General features: G+C 54.0%; 1 protein-coding gene across 1 annotated transcript in view; it reads right to left on the reverse strand.

Annotated features, from left to right (window-relative positions):
- The window catches only part of UBR4 (ubiquitin protein ligase E3 component n-recognin 4), a 110,555-nt gene that overhangs the window by 8,406 nt on the left and 83,297 nt on the right, over nucleotides 1–18,852 (reverse strand). Inside the window, exons 81-101 of the mRNA XM_004679358.2 lie at nucleotides 17,534–17,663; nucleotides 17,259–17,416; nucleotides 16,246–16,355; nucleotides 15,511–15,652; nucleotides 15,075–15,156; nucleotides 14,582–14,755; nucleotides 13,148–13,269; nucleotides 12,424–12,621; nucleotides 11,667–11,747; nucleotides 9,694–9,781; nucleotides 9,109–9,236; nucleotides 8,214–8,321; nucleotides 7,708–7,827; nucleotides 7,235–7,425; nucleotides 6,695–6,868; nucleotides 6,304–6,403; nucleotides 3,711–3,929; nucleotides 2,783–2,896; nucleotides 1,894–2,036; nucleotides 1,419–1,544; nucleotides 200–394 (exon numbers count right to left, since the gene is read on the reverse strand). Coding sequence (XP_004679415.1) covers nucleotides 200–394; nucleotides 1,419–1,544; nucleotides 1,894–2,036; nucleotides 2,783–2,896; nucleotides 3,711–3,929; nucleotides 6,304–6,403; nucleotides 6,695–6,868; nucleotides 7,235–7,425; nucleotides 7,708–7,827; nucleotides 8,214–8,321; nucleotides 9,109–9,236; nucleotides 9,694–9,781; nucleotides 11,667–11,747; nucleotides 12,424–12,621; nucleotides 13,148–13,269; nucleotides 14,582–14,755; nucleotides 15,075–15,156; nucleotides 15,511–15,652; nucleotides 16,246–16,355; nucleotides 17,259–17,416; nucleotides 17,534–17,663 — 2,903 coding nt within the window. The remainder of the gene's footprint in view (nucleotides 1–199; nucleotides 395–1,418; nucleotides 1,545–1,893; nucleotides 2,037–2,782; nucleotides 2,897–3,710; nucleotides 3,930–6,303; nucleotides 6,404–6,694; nucleotides 6,869–7,234; nucleotides 7,426–7,707; nucleotides 7,828–8,213; nucleotides 8,322–9,108; nucleotides 9,237–9,693; nucleotides 9,782–11,666; nucleotides 11,748–12,423; nucleotides 12,622–13,147; nucleotides 13,270–14,581; nucleotides 14,756–15,074; nucleotides 15,157–15,510; nucleotides 15,653–16,245; nucleotides 16,356–17,258; nucleotides 17,417–17,533; nucleotides 17,664–18,852) is intronic.

An 18,852-nucleotide genomic window follows, 5' to 3' on the forward strand; every position in this document is an offset into this window, starting at 1 on the left:
TCAGTCCCAGGAGGCAGCCCCGTCCCACGGCGGGAGTGGGCAGGAAGCCATGCCCACTTCTTTACTCAGTGTAGTGCTAAAAAGCCGCAGTCGGTGGGACGGGCTGAGGCCAGGCACCGGCTCTGGCACTAACGAGGGTGGACATGGAGGAGGAGGAGACCCCTGTGCAGGGCACGTAGGAGCGAGGCGCGATACTGACGTGTTCAGGACGTAAAGCACAGTGTGAACGATGTATGGGATCAGGTGGATGTTGCTCTCCCGGCCACCCCCGCCGGTGTCCGCGCTGAACGACTGCTCCATGGCGAAGCGCAGGAAAAGCAGCTTGATGTCATGGATGTTGAGCTGGTACGTGGGCTCCCGCTGGCCCGTACACTCCTGGAGGTAAGTGTTGTGCCTGGGGAGAAGCAGACGCGTCTGAAATGGATACGTTTCCTGGTGAATCCCGGTCTGGAAACCCCCGGCGACCCCTTGCCTGACAGCTGCGAAAGGCACCCAGCCCGACACAAGGACGGAAGGAAGAGCGAGTGCAGGGCTGGGCCTGCAGGAGACAGGAGCAGCGGGCGTTCCGGGTCTGCTGGGAGTGGGTGGTGCCCCTCAAGCACTGAGGAGAACCTGCTGCCTGGGGGGTGGGGGAGGGTGGGGTCCATTTCCTCATGGACTGAAGTCACAGACTGTACTGTGGCCATATCTGGGAGCACAGTCCGGGGAAAAAAGGCGAACATCCATTCTGACCAGGTGAGCTACCCATAAGGAAGTATGGGAAGCTCCACAAAGTTTTTTCCTCTGTCAGCGTGTGTCACCACCAACTGTTTCCATGCCTCATGACTGGCGAGGCCTCCAAGGGGCACCTTTCTGTGCCTCGGTCTCCCCCTCTGCAGAAGGTGTGCATCTCCTCACGGCCAGCACCAGAGGTGTGAGGACTGCCATCGCGGCCGCTGCAGGACCTGCGTTACGTGAGCCCCTTTTACTCTGAGCTTTGGGGGCTGAGGGTGGGCCACCCCCTCCTCGCTTCAGTTGAGGCAGGGGCCTACCAGAAGCTGCAGCTACCGGAACCTGGAGTTCAGGACAAGGAGACTTCGAAAGGAGCCCAAAATCTCCTACACTCCCAAGTTACGGTTCTTGCTTCAACCTCAGGGCAGAGATGGACAGTGTACTCTGGAAAAGCCAGAGGCCCATCTCCTGTCCTAAGAGGAACAAAGGACAGAGCGACAGCTCGTCTCAAGTGGGGCGCCACACACCAACAGTGTTGGCTCCTCTCCGCTCGGGGCGGCTCCCTGGCAGCAAGCAAAGAACAAGCAGAGAGCAAGTCACAGACTCCGATAAAGATGACAGGAAATGGTGTCGCTACGGCTGGGCTAAGCTGATCTCTCCCTACTCCTGCGAACCCTCTCTCCCAACATGCAAGTGCCCACACTCACCTTGCCAAGCAAGTGGCAAAAGCCGACTCAGGGACGTGGGGCCCCCAGACTGGAAGGAGCCCATTGCACTTAGTGTTGGCGTTCTGGAGGGCGGCACTTTCCCACTCTTCCCGGCCTCGAGCCAGCCTAGATTGGGAGGAGAGCATGGACGAGTGACTGCTAGAATGACCGTAGCAGTCAGGCACTTGGGCGTGTGGGTGCGGAGGAGAAAGGAAGCCAAAGCTCCAGACTCGAACGGACCTGAGCCTTTTGCAACCTCGCCTTGGTGAAAGCCAGCTTCACGCATCTCGGAAGCAAGGCTGCTTTCGTCAGCCTGGGCCAAAGGCCTGGCAAGCTGGAGGGCAGCACAAGCCCCGCTGCCCAGAGCCTGAGCAGCAGCCTTCACATCACAGGGTTGGGGCCTGCTACCTCCAAACCAGGTAGCGGCAGCAGCCGTGAGGGCGAAGTCTGGGGCAGAGCCACTGCGAGGGCCTACCTGACGGCGGCCAAGTGGCAGTCGTAGTGCACGATGTTGAAATGGGACACGGTGCTGTAGCCCTGCTGTTTCCGGGGCTTATTCTCCATCTCCTCCAAGGCCACTCGCTTGGTGAAGGTATAAATGCCCAGGACCTTCGTGGGCTGCAAAGTCAACAAAACAGCAGAGGTGAGGGAAGGCAGCTCTGGAGGCGGGAAGCAGAGTGGAGGGGCCCAAGCAGCTGCCTTCCTAGGGAGGACGAGTCCAGGGAGTGGGTGGTGGTCAGCACCTCAGTCTCTTTCCTCAGCACTGGGCTGGGCACAGCCCTAAAGAAATGAGAAGCACCCAAAATCAGGCAGATGGCATGCAGACACAAAGGCAAACATGTAAGGCTGAACTGTCACTTTTTTTTGCCTCCTTTATCTGAAAACGAAGAGGGGAGTGTGTCTGTGACAAGTCTCTTGTGTCCCAAACTTGTCTGGCAGCCCCAAGGGGGCTGTGGCAACAGGAGTCTGAAGGCTGCAACTCGCCAAGTGCTGGGGAGGGAGGGGCAGCTCAGGCTGCCAGGAGAGCCACGGGCCTGCCCGCAGGCCCTGGGAAGCAAGGGTCTGCTCTTCTCCCAGGAGGCAGCAGCACGGGCCCGACCAGGGTTCTGACTCTGTCACATGACCTGTTTTCTCATTCATAAATTGGGGCTTTTTAAGGTTAAGGAAATAAATTTTCATAAGCTCCTGGCATGAAGCCTAGCACAGAGAAGGCACCCAAGCGGAGGTAGACATCGAAGCTGACGAACATGACGACCACTAATGTTCAGACCAGTCTGCTTTCATGCCTTCGAAGAGGACAGCTGGCCGAGGCGCAGGCCTGAGAACAGAGGCCTGCTGCGCGGGTGTGCCGGAGCGCGCCGTACCTGGAACTTGTAGCCCTCCCTGCAGATGCAGCACGTGAGGCCCGGCTCCTCGATCAGCTCCTCCATCTGCTTCAGGAGCGCCGTCTTGGTCACAACCTGGCCCTTCTCATTTGTCTGTGGGGAAAACCAGGGGCACATCGGTTGGAGAGTCCATGCCCTTCCCCCAGCTTAAGGCCAGCATGAGGAGGCTGACCCACCGCTGCGAGGGCTGCTGTAGGGAAAACGGAGTCTCTGAGTGGGCTTCTATGGAGGGTGGAGGCACAGATTCCTCTCTTCTCCCACTAGAACCACCGCAGCAGGTGAAACCAGCCAGCTGGGGCCAACTGGCTGAGACCCTGGCCAAGTTACCACTTGCCCAAAAAGCCTCCTTTCCAGGCCCAGATGCTCAGGGCTGCTGCACAGGCTTATTTACTGTCCCCATGGGAGTCCTAACACGGCCGACACCCACTTGCTGGTCTGGAGAAGACCATGGGGCTTTGCCTCCTCCTTGGTGGTGACAGTGCTAAGAGTGGAGCCTCAGATCACGCAGACCTGGGTTCAAAATCCTGTCAACCACTTATTAGTTATGCACCTTGGCTCAGTGACTCCAGTCTCAGTTTACCTGAAAAGTGGATATATAATAGTAACCTCATGGAACCATAGATTTTGATAAAACCTGACAAGATGCCTAAGCACAGCACCCGGCAGAGCAAATCCTGACTAAACTTTGGTTATTACTGCCATTTTTACTGTTCTTACCCTGTGACATCATCTCACAAGCGTCTCACCCACACGGCAGAGAGAGAACAGCCCCACCTGGAGGGCGCAGTGTAGAGCCTCAGCTGGCCACCGCTTTTCCCTTTGAGGTCGGCCCTCGCAGCGTGTGGGGGGCGCGCTGAGGGTGCCGCGGCGCTGTCACACTGAGCCCAGGTTGCAGGGGTGGTCTCACCGTCATGCCCAGGGTGCCCAGCGCCTTCTGCCGCATCGCCATGGCCATGCGTTTCTTCTCCGCCCGGGTCTCCCTGCGGGCTGCGTCGATCTTCTTGTTCACCTCGGCGTGCTCCCGCAGTGCCTCCAGCAGGTTCTCCGCCAGAGTCCCGATGCCCTCGTCGCTGGACACCTGCTCCAGCTTGTGCAGGTTTGTGATGGAGTCTGTTCCTATCAGAACCTGCCATGAGAGCAGAGGCGCATGCTACGGCCAGGCGGGCAAGCCCTCCCCAGGGCTCGAGGGTGCAGAAACATCAACGGGCTGGGGGCACCCCCATCACCCACTCAGTCTCAACATGGTCCTTTGATTCTACACTTTGAGCTATCTGGACAAATGGACGAGGCTTCAGTTCTGGCTCTGACCTTGAACAATCACTACAGTCCTCTGCTTCAGGATCCCTATCTGTAAAATGGGGGTGATGGCAGGGCTGCAGGGAGGGTTCTGATGGACATCATTCATCGAGGTGAAGCACTCAGCACAGTGAAAACGAGAGGAGCTCGGGTAAGACGCCACAGCAGCCCCTGACATTCACAGGGGCTGAGCGAAGTTCTGCATCCAGGGATGTTCCCTCTCTGGGCCTAGCAAACCCAAGCGCAGACTTTGCTTATCCAGGGACACCAGCAGTGTGACTACAAGTTGAGGTGGGCTAAGAAAATCCTCCATAAAGCAGACAAGAACAAGAAACCCTGTGCTTGAAGCCACTGGTGGTCACGGCTCCGCAGTCGCATTCAACAGGGTGCGGGAAGCTGAGAACGCTGAGGCAGGAAGCTCGGGGAAAGTGCTCCGCGTCACTGGCGTCCCCACCCCTCCAGCACAAGTGAACTGAGGACAATCGCTGTGCAGCTGACAATAAACCGAGGACAACAGTGCCAGCCTGCAACGCGAAAGCTCAGCACTCACCTCAGATCACTCATTAGCTCATAAATCCACTCTCATAGCAGGTACGCCCCAAATCTGTACCTCAACAAAATTACATGTTACCTCATGTCTCACGCTCCAAAATGCTAAAAGCCATAGTGCGACTGCCTAGTGCACTGTTCCCCAGCACCCCAAGCTCAACAATCGGGTGTTTGCTCTGTGCCTATGTGCACCCCACCCCGGTTCAGTCCAAATCCCATGGCCCATTTACTCTACCTCGTATGTCTCTGTGGAATCCAGCCACTGTCCACGTCACTTCCTGGTCCTGGCTGCGATCGCCCCTCACCAGGTTATGACAAAAGCTTCCCAACTGTTTTTCCAATGTCACCTCTTCTGACTCACCCTCTACCACGTGGCCAGAGGCATTGTTCTCAGCTGAAAATCTGCTCGTCTCCTCAGAGAATGTGATCTGGACCAGCGTTATGTCTCCACCGTCAGCTCTTGCTACAGCTCACCTCCAACAACCCCTGGAGTACCTTAAGCTATGCCTCTAAGCCTCTGTAGATGCCACATCCCCTTGTGAAGCCCCACCCCCCCCACATTTCGCTGGGCTCACTGTGCAGTGTTCATTCCATGTGACTGTCACCCCCACAGGAAAGTAAGCCCCACAGGCTGTGACTGCCTTCTTCGTGTCCAGCGTCCCTGCCGCCCGATACAGCACCAGGTATGTGGCAGGCCCCAGATGTTTGCAGAGGAGAAACTGGGCAGTGGGCGACACAGTGTCCCTATAGTATCCTTAACAACTGTATGTGAACCTGTAGTTACCTCAAAGTTTAATTTAAAAAACACCTGCTGGGCCCTCCCTGGTGGCACAGTGGGTTAAAGCACAGCACTAAGAAGCTAAAGCCACTTCCGTATGAGTTCAATCCCAGCCCTGGGAGGTGATCCACATGGCGCAGCAGACCTCTCCTGACCCGCCCACTGCCCTCCTCAGCAGTGTACTTCCACGATCTGCCTGTTCTGCTCCCCACTCTGTCTCTGGTGAATCTCACTGCCCCTGCACCTCTGGCCTGTACCCAGTTCTGTAGGCACAAATAAATAAATCTTAAAAAAGAAAGAAAAAAAAAAAAATACACCCTGTCTGGTGACCTGTCTAGGCCGGTTAGAATGTGAGAAGGAAGCAGAGGCCCCAGCCAAGGGAAGGGGAGCAGGCGAGCACAGCGAGGAATGGGTGGGTCCTCTGAGCACAGAGCTCTCAGCTGCCTGGAGCAGAGCAGAAAATGGCAGTGATGGCATCACAAACATGCCAGTGACCACGGCCAGAAGTCAAACTAACGTATACACTTTGCTTAGCCAGCCTGCCACACCCTCACGGCTCAACTGCTGCTTGGCTGACCTGTGAGATAATAAAGCCTCCAGGAAAAAATGAGTAGAATGAGAAAATCACAAATAGAACGTAATCGCCTCTACATGAGAGCAACAAGATGACCGCTAAGTCCCTTCTTCTCCAGACAGAAGGCTTATAGACGGGAGCAAGTCATGGCTCAAAGCTAAGCAAGGTGATTCTCTTCACTTGGTTGTAGGAGACAAGAACCAAGTACATGGCAGCTGCACACACTGCAGGGGGGCGGGGGGGGGGGCGCACACACACACACACACGTTGTCTCCAGAGCGGGTCCGCGCAGCTGACACGCACCTGGGTGGCAGGGTGCTGGATGGCCAGTCCTCGAAGAAGTCTCAAGATAAATGGCAGGGCTGGACGAGACAAAAACTTTTTCCAGACGTCTGCATCCAAGCTGCAAAGCAAAGGAAGGCTTATCAGCAGGCCAGAGAGGCAAAGTTACCTGGAAACGAGCTGCTGATTCTGGCTTGTTTAAACATGACCCTCCCAATGTACCAGGAAGGATCGCAAAGGACCACTCAGCTCAGCTGAGAAGTCAGATGGCAATGAGTAAACAGAAATCCCAGCCCCCAAGAACTCTGCAGGCCGAGTCATCGGCTGGGAGGGAGACACTGAGGATGACGGCGGCGAACAGTGAAGCCAAGACGACGGAGGCGGGAGGAGCCCCTCTGACGGCACTGCTTACTTCTTGGCACTGGGAATGTGCTTTTTCATGTAGTCAAGTGCACTCTGGGTGATTCCCTTCTGGAGAATCAGATCCTTCAGCTGATGCCCATTGCTGTTGTTCTTGATGCCAGCTGCTATTTTACAGAAGCAGTCCAGGAACACTTTATCATCACCACTGTGGTCTTCATCATACCTAGGGAAAGGCAGAGTCTGAGCGCGAATGGAGGAGAACCTACGTTGATCCTGTCATTCTCTTGCGACAATCGTCAGCTGCCTCCAGGGCCACGCCTAAACTCCCCAGACAACAGAGCCCCTCTGCCATGCTCTGCTATCTGCCACGTCCCCAGCTCCCCCGCATGGCCACGCTCTGGCAGGTGACTCCCTCCATTTTGCCACGCACCCCCACTTCACTACCTCTGCCAAGCAACTTAGCACAGTATCTTCATCACTGGCTCTACGATTTGAACCCCTTCAGGCATACACACTCTTCTTCCTTCTCACAAAACAGTCCAGAGTTTTTGTGGGGACCATTTGTCTATATGAAATCCCAGCAACGTACTTGTCAAAGCTGCAGTATGGTTTGAACCGCTCCACCAAGATTTGCATTTTCTCCACCTCTCCAAAGGAAAGGTACGGGATGATGCGAAGCAAGCCCTGGAGGACACTGGGGTTGGAGCGAACAAAGGTGCTATTGATCTGGTCCAAGAGCATCACGAGTTGGTCTTTGTCACCCGTCAGCAGGAGATTGCCCTGCAGCAGAAAAGCAGATGGCCGTTAACTGGGTCAGGACTTCGGCAGCTGCGGCCGTCTGTCTGGCCCGTCGCAGCCATCCCAGGAAGGCCCAGAGCTGCCCAGCACGTGCTGCAGAACAGCCGATGTAGCTGAGTGCCTGGGTATCCCTCGGTGGCTGGGATGGTTCTGGTCACCATCTCAGGGAGTCAAACACACCATAATCATCTTCCTCTCAGCCCCGGCAGTGAACAGTGCAGCCTCCAGCGTGACCGCAGATGGGAGGGCCTGGGCCCCGCTCACCTTGTCTTCGCTCAGGGGCTCAGCATTGGACTCATCCAGAATGATCTCCATGATGCTGAGCACCTGCTCGGCCACAGCCGCGCCCCCGCTGTCCTTGCTCTCTTGCTCAGCTACCAGCGCCTACGGGAGAGAGGCCCAGTCACTCTGAGGGCGAGACGCGACGGCTCACGGACACGGCGCTGCTGCTCCTGCAGGGTCTGCTGCTCCCCCGCGATCCCACTCCCAGGGCGTGAGTTCGCGTGACGCCACTCCCCACTGGTGTGAGTCTGGGCCGTTTCAGGGATTAAATTCCTCGCCTCTGAACTAAAGTCAGGAAAAGGGGCGTCATGGCGGCAGCACAGGGAGGAGGGGACAGCCTGAATGGCCACAGCCTCGGGGCCAGTCGGCCAGACACATAAAGGGCCTGGAGAGGAAAACCATTTCATCGGAGTCCAGAATTGAGATGTCTTGCCCCAATTAAGGATTTCCAAGGCACGTTTTTTATCTTTTGCAACCAACACTCTTACCAAGTTTAAAGTCCCCAGCATGACGTTCAAAGTGTTCATTTCCAGTTTGACCAGCTGCTGCCGGTTGACTTTCACCTTCACACAGTAACTGAACAGTTTCAACAGCACCTGTCAGGAAAACACAGTCAAAACCCCCGAGACCATCTGAGCGCAAAAGCTGTGGGGATACACAGGAGAGAAAGGTCAAAGGGACCAGCAGATTCCGCTTCTGATAGCAGAGGTCGGCAGGGACAGGCATACTAGGGGACATGGGAGGACGGCGAGGCTCTCACACCAGCTTGGCAGTTTAGGTCACATGCTAGTCAGGGCTAGCCCCACCTCCCACCTCTAGTGGCTAGAGTGCCATGGGGGCACTCTGTTCTCGAGGGGGACTGCAGTACGGACTCAGACCCCAAAATAGCAGCGAGCAAGCTGATGTTCATGACCTGTGGAAACACAGAACCACACAGGCCATTTCGAACATGGATACAAGGATGCACGCTCTCAAATTCCTCGGAGGGGAAAAATGACAGCACAGTATTTGGAATCCTCTACTTCTCGCGAACAGGTAGATGATCACCCAAACAAAGTCACGTGAGAAAGGGCTGCTTACCAAACCTATTTAAAAAACCACCACTGTACACCACCACCACCACCAAAAGACAAGCACAGCGTTTTGGGAAAAGACAACTAGATGCCAACTCCGCAGCTGACGAGACAGACGGAGCAGAATGCTGTCGCCACACTGGTTCTCTGGGTCGTGGACCAGGAGGAGGGAAATGGAGGAAATAGTCTGAAGTGTAGAGCACTCAGGCAATGGCCAGGTCCTTCCTGGCTGCCCTGTCATGGCTCCGTGCTGTCCTCCAGGGTCTCTCCCAGAGGCCTTCCCAAAGCTCCGCTCGCTGCCTTCACTCACTGTTAGAAGGTGACGCCCCTGCTTGAAATCTCTGATCCCAGCAAGTCTGTTAAGCATGCACTCCAGGCCGCCACACTGAGCCATCACACTAGCCATCTTATACACTTCTTCTTCATCTTCTTCTTCATCTGGGGAGAAGGGAAGACAGCAGATATGAAGGGGGAGGTGAAGAAGGGACTGGAGAGAGCTCTCTCCCAGAATGACTAGCCCCCTTTCCCACCAGACAATAAAAAGAGCCAACACTGGGTATTAAATTACACTATTTCACTCCCAGATGGAGCTTTACTCAGTTACATTTACACATGTGAAAATAAAAGCACACACCACATCCACCAGTGAGCTAAAAAACTAAGCTAATGTGAATCTCAAGCCTGTTACTAACTGCATTTTTTCCCAACGTTTCCTCCCCCGCCGGGGTGTCTGAATCAGCTTATAGATAGTGCTCCTCAAGTTGGAGAAGTAACCTCCCCTCAGTTCTGACTTGCGGCAAAATGCCCCCAAGACCCCTAAGTCCTAGATGTGACTAGTTCACTGGCCTCAAACCTCGAACCCCATGTGTAGCAGTGTCTGTGAAGGGTATCCTACCTGTGGTAGAGTCCAGGGACTCGATAAACTCCTCAGTGGCATCACCCAGCAGCCCCCGCATCCGATAAACGATCCTCATGGGCTCTCCCTAAGTTGGAGAAAACTGCTTATGAACAGGCCCAGAAAACGCACAGGCCCTGGTCTTGTTCAGAGCCCCAGCCATGCTGCCACTTCTACTTATCTATAAGGTCTTCACCACAACATCCAGAACCTAAATACACAGCCATTCACTCAGGGGGAAGGAAGCCTTTTACTTAGCGTCACCTATGGGGCGGAGATTATGTGAAGCATTCTGTAACACAATTTTATCTAATTTCTTTAAACTATGTAGTGGTTAAGATTGTTTATGGACTGTTTCACCCTATGCCGGATCCTATACACGTCATTTAACCTTACACGAAGTTACCTAGCTATGAGTCCAGGCCTCATTCCGAGCCTGAGCCTCCTTCAGGAACAGATGCACTCTCCAAGCAGGAGAGGCCACACTCAAAAGAGCCAGGACAAACAGAAAAGAGACAACAGCAATCTCGGCCCCTGAAGCTCCTGAGGTCACCCTACAACACGCACGGAGAGGACGCAGCCCCCATTACTAAGGTGGGAGGCTCACCGAGTCCACTGCGCGCCAGTACGGAGCGAAGCGCTCCGGCACGTCTGCCGCCACCATCGTTCTGAAGATGGGAAGGAAAGGCCTGGGTGCTCATGATGGGAACTAAGTGAGAGAACTGAAGCCGCCTGCCTCCAAGCCCTGCCTGGTTTCAGGAGACGAAGCCCCAGATGGAAGGAACCTGTCAAAAGGCCAGATCCAGCAGCGTCTCCATCTGTGGAGGCCCAATGGGGCATCTGGGAGAGAGACTGGCCCAAGCCCATGGACAGAAAGGGACAAAAACCCGAAGAGGCGCTCGTTAGCAGCTACAGCAGACTGCCCATCAGGGAAGTCAGGAGGCAGAAAGGAAATCTCAGAAAGTGTGACAAGCTGGACTTTCCCAGAGCTGCCCAGCGAGGCAACATCCAACCGAATAATCAATCCCCAAAGTCTCTTGCCTCACGGCCCAAAAGGAGCGGTGTTTCATGTGCTTTCTCTGGACCTCATCTAAAATGGTACCCACAGACCTTTGTTCTCAAATTTTTATGCGATCAGGGACTAAATCTGTATCTTTGTGGTTTACGCTGAAAGGCGGAGACAAGAGGCACAGGCAAGGTCACCTTCGGCAGCGTGCCCGCTGCCTACAGAGCTGCCCAGGGTCAAGGCCACCGGGAATGCCAGTGCAGTGCGCAGAAAAGAGGGGCAAAAGTATGTAACAAGTTAAAGGCCAAGAATACTACCAATTCAGTTTTGTAAACTCTACAGAAATAAATGGGGTGAAATCTAGAAACGCTTCCTGTGCACTTTACGAGTACATGAGTTTGCTAAGCTATTTATTTGTCTCCTTTACTAAAGATCCTCCTAATAAAGAGAAAGAAATGAAGGGAAAGAAAGGAGATAGTGAGGTAAGAAAGGAGGACCGAGAGGAGAGAGACCGGGGTGGGGAGAGGAAGCCAGACTCCCTGGGACTGTGAGGGACACAAAGGGCCGGAACATGCGCTCCCTTCATTCCCCTTCCCCTCCCTGGGAGGAACGGCCTGGTTGAGTCTCAGTTCCCCAACTTGCAAAACACAAGCTGTGCATTCCCTGACACAGCCTCTGGAACGGGTTCTGAGGAGCATCCCAGTGGGCACCCCTGAAGGGCCCACCAGGGAGCTTCCTCACACTGCTCAGCCTGAGCTGTGCAGCCAGGACAGCCGGTCCTCTCTCCGCGAAAGCTCTTCTATCTTCTCAGCGATACCACAGAAAGGAGCAAAGGGACTATTTTCTCCACATAACCGCCAGGAGGGGAAGGAAAGCTCCAGAAGCACTGCTAGCTACGTGATGACTGCCAGCACCTTCTCTGGTACAGTTTGCATTAAGTCAGGAAAGCAAGAGAACAAGAACGTACCTCATTCGTGGTACACCAGACCTTCTTGTACACCTCAGCCACGGGAAGGTCCAGACTAATGATTTTGTTGTTCACTAGAAGCTGAGCAGAGAGGAGGTGAGGCTGTTACTCCAAATAATTGTAAGGCAAGTGAATGTCAAGTCAAGAGCACTTTGTGGCAGTGACTCGTGATCCACACTGCTTATGTGTCGTGGGCCTATGACTCTTCCCACTAAAAACTGCACATCTGACCAACACAGAATTCTGTTCACCACTGCAAGGGTCATAAACTCCCTGAGCCTAAACCATGGACTCTAAGGTTAACAAGCCCTGCTATGGGCCTTCTCCTATTCTGAGTCACTTCAGGCTCAGGACCCAAAGAAGCAATTTTCTCTCTGCCACCTGACAGGCTTTTCGTTATAATACGCCAGCAAAGCTAGCCCACACAAGTGGCCTGCAGAGGTGTCAGTACTGCCCAGACACCTGCACAAGGCTAAAGTGCTGGCACTCAGGGCACAGTTAATCTGCAGTGCTGGGGAGCCAGAGGAACCCCAATATTGCTTGTGCCCTGACCAGGCGCCAGGCACTGAGCAGAGTCCTTTACAAGTCATTAACTTTCACACCAGCTGAGGTAGGTAGGTGGGAATCATCAGCCCCATTTTCAGGTGAGGAAGTGAAGCAAGCGCCTGCCCAAGGCTGATCAGCTACACAGCGAGTCATCTGTCTCCGGTGCCAGCCCAAGCTTTCAGTCACGGCAGCACCGTCCTGAGTCTGTTACCTCCATTCCACTGTCATCCTCCAGGAGAGCCACCAAGTCACAGTCCTGGCAGATCTTGTTCTTGATATCCCTCATGAGCGGCCCGATGCCTGGCTCGTTGCTGCTGTACGGGTTTCCAGGCATCCTGCCCTGTAAGAAGTCTTCTTGCTGGGGATCCTTCTCCAGGGTCACAAAAAACTCGGTGACTTCATTCTCCTCCTAAAGAACAGACAGAAGGACGTGTCAGAAGACACCTATCAAGACGTGGGTGGAGGGTCACGAGAAGGGCCTCTCCCATGCCACGAGGCGTGCACAGCCCTGCTGGTCCCTCAGCACTAGCTGTGATGCAGGTGGTTCATCTCTCTCAGTCACAGGCAGCCTCGGGCCAGACAATGCCTCTCTCCAGGGGAGCCGCTGAGGGCGAGGGAGATTTTTCTGTCCTCGAGCTCACCACTGCTTCTTTCACATCACAGTGGACTAATAAGCACTGGGATTTGGGCAACAGGAGGTGAGGCTTAGATTAAGAGAAAACAAAATGGTTCTTGACCTTGAGTCTAGGAAATGAGAGCAAGAATGCCCACTAGAGCTCCCTCACAAGAGCAGAGGGGTTATGAGGCTGCCTTGTTGCATGGCAGAGGAGCCTTCTGAGAGGATGAGGGCCACCCACGCCCGCACTACAGTGATTCACCAAGAGGCTTCGTGGCCAAACAGTTCATGCTGACACGCTGAGAACACCACCACTCACCGGATAAATGATGCTGCAGAGTCGCTCAAAGATGAAGACAGGAGTCCGGTAGTCATCTAGATTGTAGCGCTTGGCTGTCTCGATGCACACGGCCATGAAGGCTTTGGTTTCTGATTCTGTACCTGGCAGAAGGAAAGTGGCTGAGTCAGTTAGGACAGAGCTTCACATACAGAAACCATCACTGTCAGTGCTGGTTTTAATCCCAGTGCTGTCTTTAGTCTTTAACGCTCTACTTGGTGATACCAATACTCAGCTAGAAACCTGAAACTAATTCGTACACGGCAACATTCCACTCAAGCCTTTATGCCCACACCGATGCAGCACACCATGGTTCGTGGTGTACAGGTCTGCGCCCCCACAAAAGTGTAACCTTCTTAGAAAAGGAACTATGCTCTGTTCAGGGGGCATCCTTGCCCAGCACTGGAACTCAAAAATACCAAAGGACAATCTGAACAGTATTCCACTGAGACTGTGGACTTCTCTTTAACAAAGAGAAGTTAAAAGTTTAAAGCTTCATTCTACAAGACTGAGCAGATTGCTCCCTGTAAGCCAAAGAGACGCCTTTAGGACAGAGAAGGAGGAAGAAATACGATCTTAAAAACAAAATCCGGCTCTCCCTGGTGGCACAGCGGGTTAAAGCACAGCACTAAGAAGCTAAAGCCACTTCTGCATGAGTTCGATCCCTGTCTTACCCAGAGGTGACCACACGGTTCAGCAGACCTCTCCTGACCTGCCCGCTGCTCCCCTCAGCAGTGTACTTCATCTACTTGCCTGTCCTGCTCCCCACTCTGTCCCTGGTGAATCCTGTCATCTCCCCTGCACCTCTGGCCTGTACCCCAGTTCTGAATGCATAAATAAATAAATCTTAAAAACACACGCACACACACACACACACAAAATCCAACTGACAAAGCCAAAAGCCACCTCAGCAAGGCCTGATGAAAATAACATTGAGAAGAACTTCCATTCCTGGCACTAAGCAGGCTACATATATTCCCTGTCCTGTTCCCCCCTCATCAGCACTTAAAAGTAACTTTAAATAACGTATAAAGAATTATTAGGGAACCACCAAACTAACAAAGAATAAAAAGCTAACCTTTAAGAGAAATCAGAAGTCCAAGGAAGTTAATAGAATAATGAGATTAGTTTTGGCCTTGACCTTTGGTGTCCAAGATTTAAAAGCCAAATGCAAAGCCCCAAATCTTGCAAAGTAAAAAGTCTAGCAGGACCCATGCCCCACATACATAAAGCTGGTGCCCTGAAAGAGCTACCCCTTTGCTGGGAGGAGTGTACTAGAAATAACCCTTCCTTTCTCCCAAGCAAATTACTGATAAAGGAAATTATCTTCCTTTAATGTTTGGCATTGGGTGGCGGGGGAAGTCAGACTCCGGCGCCCAGGCAGGCGGGGGCAGGAGCCCCACGCTGGGCAGCTACCTGTGGTCATGTCCTCCAGCATCTCCAGCAGCATATCCTGGGTCTCGTCGATGAGCTTGGTCCGCTGCACCACCAGCTTCCGCAAGCACAGGTACCCGTTCAGCACAGTGCCCACCAAACGGCTCTTAAAGTGCCTTTTGATGGATTCCACCTCGACGAAGGAGGAGAGGAGGCCTGTGGGGACAGGAAAACTGCTGCAGGCGCTGGGGTGAATGTACGCAAGAAAGGCACAACCTTCCAAAAGAGGAATGAGCAACTCAAAAGCAGGGAAATGTTATCTTTGTGCTTGCAGGGAGCAGGCTCTCGGGGAACTGGCTGATGGCAGACTGGCAGTGAACGTGTGCCCGTGAGTGAGGAGCATTGGTGCAGGGCTCCTCTCCCACCGTGGTCACCACTGGAGGGAAGAGTCAACCCCAGCAACCAAGGACCAAAGCGTCAGTCCCAAATGAGACCCAGGCTCCAAGCATGACAGGCAGGCAGCGCCCCCAGGTACCTGTGAGACTCTTGAGGGCATAGCCCTGCTGCAGGTCAGTGCTCAGAGTGGCCTCCTCCAGGGCTAGCAAGCGGGCAATTTCCTACACAGCATGACAAACAGTTAGTGTGAGGCTTGGCAATGACGGCCGACTCCACCACTGGCCCAGGAGCTGGCGGCCCCCCTCTCTCCACAGGCGCCGATGTGTGGGCTACGAGCCCTCTCCGGCGGGCTCTGCAGGACTCCTTTCCTAGGACAGCCACTAGGATGTCAAGACCGGCTGGCAAGCCAGCCACCACCTGGACGCCCCCTGGAGAACACTACAGCTCGATAGAAATATAATGGTCATTAAAATAACATTTTCAGCTCTTTTTAGTAAAATGGAACACCATGAATTGTATGTATCAAAGTGTACGCTGAAAGGAGAATTAGGGAAGAGTCCCCGAGGGGAGGATACCTTGGTGATGAGGTTGCCCACATAGGGCAGCACTCCCCGTGCTGCCAAGTAGACCTTCCAGTGAGCTGAGCTGATGAGCTTCTGGTACAGAGCCAGGTACTCGGCCGCACACTCCCCGGCCACGCTCAGTTCATCCAGGTAACTGGTGCCGAGAGACAGGCATGAGAGGGTGAGGAGCGCCAGTAGCTCTGACAGCTCCTGTCTGCCTGTCTTCCGCAGCCCTTCTCCTCTGCCTCCCCCCAACCCCTTTATTCTAAAAGATGGAGGCACTCAAGAAGACCCCAAACTTCCCGCTTTGGAACCCTCATGCTCGGAAGAACTCAGAGCACAAGAAGCATTAAGAAGGCCCAAGGGCTTGAAACAGCGAGCATGGAAACGTAAGTGGCGGCCACGCAGGCCGCGAGCCTGCAGCTACGATCACAGTAAGGCAGGTGACACCGAGTGGTCACCACGAGGGCTCTGGAACTGAATGCCTAGTTTCAAATCTGCGTTCCAGCAGATGGGCTAATCGAACCCGTCAAGCCCGTGCTGCTCAAACGAGGACTAAGCAAGGAAACGCAGCCGGTGCACGCTGGGGGCAGGGCCGCAGCTTGCAATGCGCCTACGCCCTCTGGCCTCCATGGGGAGCAGGTGGCTACGGCCCAGAGTGTCCCTCAGCCTGCGCTACAGATCCCCCAGGAAAGAGGGAGAAGCCAGATGAAGTCTGAGCACCCTCCCTCCCCTCTCAAGTGGTACCTGGTGAGAAGGTCGAGGACCTGCTGCTTGCGGCTGGGAATGGTGGCCAGTGCTTCCACGATGGTGCAGGCTGCCTGCCGCGCGGCTTGCGTTGCGGGTGTGAAGAGCACCTACAGGCACGGGAGAGAAGCCCATCAGGGCCGGTCTGTTTCAACAGACCCCAGTCGCCATCAACGCCCCTCACCCAGAAGTCTGGCCCCTCCTCAGGACCAGGTTCAAGGGGAAAACCACCAGCTAATGTAAGGCCCGACTAGTGCAGTCTGGGAAAGAGGCTGCTCAGAGGCTGCTTCTCTTGGAGGTCTACTCCAGCAAGTGACCTGGAGAAGACAGCTAAGACCATGACCCAGGTCAAAGAGAAGCGGTGTTCTCCGATGCCAGGTCTTCCACGGGGACACCTACACGCGGGATACTTACACACTACGTAAACCAAGTTCCTCTTACGTATCAGCAGACAAACAGGTGCTCTCAAAGTTGGCTGCTCTATATATTTAGTCTCTCTCTTTTTTAATGATTTATTTATTTATACATACAGAACTGGGGTACAGGCCAGAGGTGCAGGGGTGGTGAGAGGATTCACCAGGGACCGAGTGGGGAGCAGAATAGGTAGGTAACTAACGAAGTACCCTGCCCAGGGGAGCAGCGGGCAGGTCAGGAGAGGTCTGCTGGGGCCAGGGATCGAACTCACACTGAAGCGGCTGTGGCCGGCCTGCAGTGCTGTGTCCTACCCCACTGCGCCACCGGGGAGGGCCTCTATATTTATTCTTTCAAAGCATTAGCTAGAAAGACCAGGGACAGGACAAGAGAAGATGGAGGAGAGTGGAGCACAGGTGTTGAGGCCAGTCTCACTGAGCGCTCGGGAAGGAGTAGAGAGCACGACGAGCCGTGGACACCCTGATCCAGCCAGCCCCCACGGGACACCACCCTACCACCTGTCTGGAAGGAGGCAAGACCAGCAAAGAGAGGGGAGCGACTGCGGAGGGACAGCCACACGCGCTAGGGCCGAGCTCGCTCACCTGCCGCAGCCAGTTGTTGTGGCCCAGCTTGAGGTCCAAGGGGGAGGTCCTCTTCCCACGGCGACTCAGGAACTGCTTCCACCTCCACACGTACTTCTCAGTCAGATAGAGATGGTGCAGTTCCGATTTGCTGGGGGACTTCCCGTTGCCATCTAAACCTGCCAGGCCAAGGGGTACAGGGAGGGGTGAGTAAAGGCCCAAAAGGGGGAGGGGCGCTGCAGGGCTCTCAGGCCGGCGGCAGGACAGACTGGCATGTGCGTAAGAGACAGGCACACCTCTAATAGGGAGACACTTCTTCCAGGCTTCATAGGACGCTTTGGGGTCTCTCTTGAGCCACAGCTGAGCCTGGGCGTGGATCTCATTGCAGTATGGCTTCACTGTAGTGAGGGCCTCCACAGGAACATCCTAGAAGAGACGGGACAGGGTGACAGCGCACACCAGAGCCACCGCAGCAGCACAGCAGCACTGACGCCCAAGGGGACAAGCAAAGGGCAAGAAGACCAGAAGGAACGGCGTTCCCATCTTCCATGCCCCTGTAAAGCCCTCTGACCCATCCCATAGCTCAGCACAGCCCACGCTGGGCTCTAGGGTGGCCTGTGCGGTGCAGGTGAGATGAAGCTGGCTCCTGAGGTCATCCGTGCACCAAGGCTGACCTGCAGTTTCCCAAACAGGCATTTCCAAGGGTCTCCGAAGTCCCAAGCAGAGTCCGTAGTAACCAGCACCAGCCTAAGCCACCAAGAGCCCCAGACAACACCCTCAGCCAGTGCATCTCATATGTTTTGGCCTCAAGCTCTCATTACTCTTGAGAACTCTAAAGAGCTTTCAATATTTACTTATTAAATGAAGGCTGAGAAATTCTTCAAATATTCATTCATTTAAAAAGTAAAATCATTACAAACTTAATGACATTTTTCAACATTTTCTATTTTCCAAAACAGAAATCACCTAGATGAAGGATGGCATTGTTTTATGGTTTTGAAAACTAGTTCATGACTGCCTTCCCGAGGCAGCTAGATTCTCACAGGTGACCGAGTTCTAACGGCCGTGTTGTTTTGGATGAAGTATGTGAAAAGAAAAAAGCTTGCCTCACAGATACATAGTTAGGAAAGAAAAGTATATTACACAAAATCCATTCATTCCCCTCGCAATTATTTATGAGGTGGTTATTATATGACAAATACCACCCTATACAATGGAAACCAAAAATATTACTAAGGCAGGCCCCGATTCAAGGAGTCTAGCAAAGAAACGGATCTCTCAAGGAGCAGCTCACAAAGTGAAGAACATTCTAGACAGGAAAACAGCACTTGACCACAAATGACATTTATTAGCAAGGATAGAATGTGATCTGCACCAAGTCAGTTTCCTTCACAACTCTCTCAGGTGGAAGCCAGATTCCCCTTCCACAGATCAGGAGACAGAATCCTCTGGCCTGCCTGGAGAAAGAGGCAGCCCTCCAAGGCTAACTGCTCTACTCTACACATGTTTCACTCAACTTTCCCCTGAAAAACTTCCTTCCCCAAAATGTCAACCCGTCTCTGCTGAACTGCAGTGAAAGAAGTGTGGGTGACCCCCAAATGAGTTCGGGGTGACG

The sequence above is a fragment of the Condylura cristata genome, unplaced genomic scaffold (assembly GCF_000260355.1).
Source record: "Condylura cristata isolate star-nosed mole 26May11 unplaced genomic scaffold, ConCri1.0 scaffold00008, whole genome shotgun sequence".
Classification (NCBI taxonomy): domain Eukaryota; kingdom Metazoa; phylum Chordata; class Mammalia; order Eulipotyphla; family Talpidae; genus Condylura; species Condylura cristata.